Raw genomic sequence first — 4,967 nt, forward strand, 5'->3', positions numbered from 1 at the left:
CGGTAGTTTTGGCAGCTTCTCGCTGTGACATCAACCCACCATCATTTCATCCTTCGACATCCCCTACATCTCTCCATCTACATTGAACTGCACATCCTTTCTATGTGCGTATTAGACCGGCCGACAACCCCAGCCTCCATACACTTAGGTTAAGAGCCCAAACTGTTAGTTATATTTTATTTTAAGCAGTTGAAGTATCCATATCTCTGCCCATGCATTCGGGCTTTTCCGACCTCCCGGACTGCCACTTGAAACAGCCCGATGACACCAAGCGGCAAAAGAAAGAAGAAGTAAAAGTAAGTACTGGAGGTCAGAAGCCAAACGGGCCAGGAAGAACAAAAGGCCTTAAAAAGATGGAGCTGTTACATCTCAGGGTTTCAGCGGCCATGACGGCAGACGGCAGCAGAAGCTTTGCCACCGCGCAGGCGACTTTGCGGCTCCCGCGAATGGGAGCTTTTCTCTCGTCTCTAGTTTCCGGGGATAAGGACAAGGGGGCGGCTGGCCGCAAGAGGCATGAGAGAGTTGCTGGTACTCTGGCCGTCGTAGGGGTCTTCGTTGCAGCAGAGGTACAGTCTACTTCCGCAGTACATACAAGCAAGCATTAACTAAGTGGAGGGTTGCAAGAGCTGCCGATCCTGCGGCATGGCCAATATATTACTTTCTTTGCTTCTTCCTGCTGAGGCATGCAAGTTGAGGTACAACGGCCCAAAGGGAAGTACTCTTTGAAATGAAAGTTGCGGTATGGTCAGTTGGAATGGAGCCATGATGGCAGCTAATTTGGTAGCAGCAGATTGGGTCCGAAGCAGACAACCATATCCGTAGACTGCTCATACCCACCTCCTTTTCGCATTTGCTGCAGTGATACATGAGCACGCGACACAGGCTGTCAGTTCCTCGTCCTACCATGGTACAAAAGCCTTGCCCTCAGTGTGATCAGGAGAGCGTTTGCGGGGGAGGTCGCCGCCATCAGCCATGCTGCTGCGGGGAGGCCACTGGTAGTAAGGTATGTAGGAAGGTAGAAGAAACTCTGCCTGAGCCGGACTTGACAGGCCTTCCAATCGTCATAGAACAAACATGGAGATGTACTTGCGTCCATGCGGTTTAGCTGATGCCCGTTCCCATGGAAGCTTCTACTGTGCGCCCCCCCGCAGCCGTTTCTTGCATAAATAGTCCTCGGCCGTTCCTTTTGGTCTCTTCCTCTCTTTCTTTTCTTCTTTCCTCTCCTTTTTCTCTTCCTCTTCTTGTTTTCTGTGTATAGTTGAGCGAGCCAACATATAAACAGCCTATGTTGCGTCACAAGGGGGCCTTTCCTTTTGTCTTTCTATTAATAATATCACCACTACTCGATCCTTGAGGAGGATAGCGCAGGCAGCGTTCTTTTGATACCATGTTCAACACTGGCAATATATATGTCATTGCTGCCGTCGCCGTCATTGGCGGTGGCCTCTTCGGCTTCGACATCTCGTCGATGTCAGCCATCCTAGGGACTGACCAGTATAAATGCTACTTTAACCAATACGGCCCGGGCCAGTGCGGCGGCCCCCGACCTGCTGTGCAGGGCGGTATCACTGCATCCATGGCTGGCGGCTCATGGCTGGGAGCGTTGATATCCGGCTTCGTCTCTGATCGCCTTGGTCGAAAGAAGGCCATTATGGTCGGCGCAATCGTCTGGTATGTCTTCTTTTTTATTTGGCATTTCCTTCATGAACATGCTAGCTAAGAAGGTCTCACTAGGATCATTGGCTCTGTCATCACTTGTGCATCTCAGAATATTGCCATGTTGATCGTTGGCCGAGTCATCAACGGTCTGAGTGTCGGTATCTGCTCAGCCCAGGTTCCAGTCTATATCTCAGAAGTTGCACCCCCAACTAAACGTGGCCGTCTGGTCGGATGCCAGCAGTGGGCAATTACTTGGGGTATCCTCATCATGTTCTAGTAAGATATTACCAACCGACCCCCTTTTAAACATATGTCATGAGAAAAAAAAAAAAGAGTACTTACTTTGCAAACAGCATATCATACGGATGCAGCTTTATCAAAGGTCCTGCTGCTTTCCGCGTTCCATGGGGACTGCAGGCCCATCCCCGCTGTTCTCTTATTCTTTGGCATGATTCCGCTCCCAGAGTCTCCACGATGGCTAGCCCGTAAGGACCTGTGGGAGGAGTGCCACCGAGTTCTCACTCTGGTCCACGGCCACGGTGACCCAGACTCGCCTTTCGTCCAGCGTGAACTGCAGGAGATCAAGGATATCTGCGAGTTTGAACGAGCTAACGCTGATGTCTCCTATCTTGAGCTCTTCAAGCCTAACATGATCAACCGTACCCATATCGGTGTCTTTACCCAGATCTGGAGTCAATTGACCGGTATGAACGTCATGATGTACTACATCACGTAAGTCCAATCCATTCCTTTCATGTATTTTGGGGTACTACACTTCACAAGTGATTTTGGAATCTAACGAAGGGACGATAGATATGTCTTTGGAATGGCTGGCTTGACCGGAAACACCCTTCTTGTTTCCAGCAGCATCCAGTATGTGATCAACGTCGCCATGACAGTCCCAGCTCTTCTCTGGATCGACCGCTGGGGCCGACGTCTCCCTCTTCTTGTTGGAGCTTTCTTTATGATGACCTTTCTCTTCGTGAACGCCGGCCTGCTGGCTGCCCGTGGGCGCCCTGCTCCACCAGGTGGTCTCAACGGTGTCGAGGCTGAGTCCTGGGAGATCACCGGTGCCCCCAGCAAGGCGGTCATTGCATGCTCCTATCTCTTCGTTGCCTCCTTTGCACCCACCTGGGGACCCGTTTCCTGGATCTATCCTCCTGAGCTCTTCCCTCTGCGTGTCCGTGGAAAAGCTGTTGCCCTCGCGACCTCGTCAAACTGGGCCTTCAACTTTGCACTCGGCTACTTCGTTCCTCCAGCCTTTGTCAACATCCAGTGGAAGACGTACTTGCTCTTTGGAATATTCTGCGCTGCTATGTTTATCCACGTCTTCATAATGTTCCCTGACACTGCAGGCAAGACACTGGAGGAGGTAGAATTCATGTTCACAGATCCCAGTGGTGTTAAATACATCGGTATCCCAGCCTGGAAAACGAGGAGCAGCTTCCAGCATGCCGCCCGGCTGGAGAGGACTGGTGGAGAAGAGAAGCTGAATTCCCACCATGTGTAATCTGGCTGGCTATCGCCACATCACTATGGACATAGGAGCAATCGAGTGAGACAGTAATAAGGTGGAACTGGGAGCGGAAGCCGGAGTTTTCGTAGAAAAATTGTATATACCCGTAATAACTGAACTGGTGGAATTGGGTAACAAACTGTCTATAATCCTATTATTGTTGCTATTATCACTCAAAATCTTCCGCGGTTACACTGTATATCAACCTAATATAAAAAAAAAAAAATTATACGTCCGATATCAAATATCAAATCCTCGGTTGCTCCATAACCCTTGCCATGTTGACGTTACATAATCAACGCCTTAAGGCGAGAGCCGAAAATCCGGCAGCTGTGAAGTTGATAGAGGTTCATTTGAGAGCATCGAAGTGATTTTAAAGAGTAAAAAGTATACTCGGATCATTCGCATAGTGCTGTTCAATCGCCATTTCATGTAAAAGGTCCCATTGTTGGGAATCGCTGACCTCTAAGCTGCAGTATGGAGTATACCCCTCTACCCCTTTAATTAAAAAGTCGCCATCCAGGCCATGATGTAGCTGAATATGCCGAGCAAGCCTCTGGCGGCCCCAATATGGTTTCTCTGCAGGTACTGCGGCCCATGTATACAGGTATACAGCAGAGCTAGCCAAGGGGGAAACCCTGCTGTGCCGGTGCCGAACTGGATTGATAGTTATCGAGCTGCTGAGCGGCGAAAAGGAGAAGAAAGCCCTACACCCAGGGGTAAGCAAAATGAATAACCCACTGGTTTGATTATGGATAGTTAATTATGTCATAACAGCCTCTCTCTTCCTTTATCGCCCCTGGCAATCCTTTCTTATGCCTCATGCTGGATGCAGTGACTGGATAAGAAAGTTATACAAGCACACGCGACAAGGCAAGGGGAAGAAGAAAGTTCCCCAGCCGAGGAAAATAAAAAAGGGGATTAAAATAAAAATGGTCAAGTAAGTTTTCCTTTGAACCCGCAAGAAAAGGCCCGAGATTTTATGGAAGAGGAAGAAAAAGAGGAAGCATTTAATTTTTAAGATTAAAATACAAAAAGGAAAGAAAAAAAGAAAAGAGGAGAAAAGAATTGACTAAATCATCGTGCTGGCGCCGAGATCGACGTCCTCCCTTTTATCGTCCTTCCGCGGGCTTCCTGAGCAGTGAGAGCGAGCGCGAGAGAGAGAGAGAGAGAGAGAGAAAAAAAAAAAAACCTCCTCCAGCCTTCTCCCGTCCACTCGCAAAGAGACAGGCCCTCGCCAGACACTCGCACCATGAAGGACGACTCGAAGACGCCTCTCATGGCTGGTGGTCATGCAGAGCTCACCCAGCAGAAGGTACTTAACGGCTTGAGTCCCTTGTGGTTTGTTGACTAAATAATATGTGAGATAATCGCTGACACTGCTTTTGCGATCCCTTGCAGATGCGACTCCAGAACGGCAACGGACTGTCCAGCAAGCCGCACTCGAAGCGAAAGAGAGCCAGGTCCTGGCTTCGCCGGGCCAAAGACGTCTGCTTAAAACACACCTGGGTCCTGCCTCTCGCTCTCCTTGCCATTCTCCTCACCGCATACGCCGTCAACCCGACAGAAGCCAACCCGATACACTATGGCATATTCCTCTCCTATCCGTTGCCTCCGGAGACACCTGGTGGCCCAGTACTGTACGGCAAGGGGAAGCTCGATATCGCCTTTGTGGCATTCTACACCATTGCGCTCTCGTTCACTCGTGAGTTCTTGATGCAATGCGTTATTCGGCCGTGGGCTCTATATGCCGGGATCAAGGGCCGCTCGAAGATCACCCGGGTTCATGGAA

At 49.8% G+C, this 4,967-nt stretch overlaps 2 protein-coding genes across 2 annotated transcripts in view; both read left to right on the forward strand.

The window, feature by feature from the left end:
• Positions 1-1,387: 1,387 nt before the first annotated feature.
• Positions 1,388-4,084, forward strand: TERG_05391 (uncharacterized protein; the record flags this gene model as incomplete). Its single annotated transcript, XM_003234753.2, has 4 exons — positions 1,388-1,671; positions 1,735-1,916; positions 2,013-2,391; positions 2,473-4,084. The coding sequence occupies 4 exons, from the start codon at positions 1,388-1,390 to the stop codon at positions 3,167-3,169; spliced, it is 1,542 nt and encodes a 513-aa protein (XP_003234801.1). The 3' UTR covers positions 3,170-4,084.
• Positions 4,085-4,427: 343 nt separating this feature from the next.
• The window catches only part of TERG_05392 (uncharacterized protein), a gene marked incomplete at its 5' end in the record, with an annotated part of 1,937 nt that continues 1,397 nt past the window's right edge, over positions 4,428-4,967 (forward strand). The window contains 2 exons of the mRNA XM_003234754.2: positions 4,428-4,490; positions 4,577-4,957. Coding sequence (XP_003234802.1) covers positions 4,428-4,490; positions 4,577-4,957 — 444 coding nt within the window. The remainder of the gene's footprint in view (positions 4,491-4,576; positions 4,958-4,967) is intronic.

Source organism: Trichophyton rubrum (assembly GCF_000151425.1).
Source record: "Trichophyton rubrum CBS 118892 genomic scaffold supercont2.5, whole genome shotgun sequence".
Lineage (NCBI taxonomy): Eukaryota > Fungi > Ascomycota > Eurotiomycetes > Onygenales > Arthrodermataceae > Trichophyton > Trichophyton rubrum.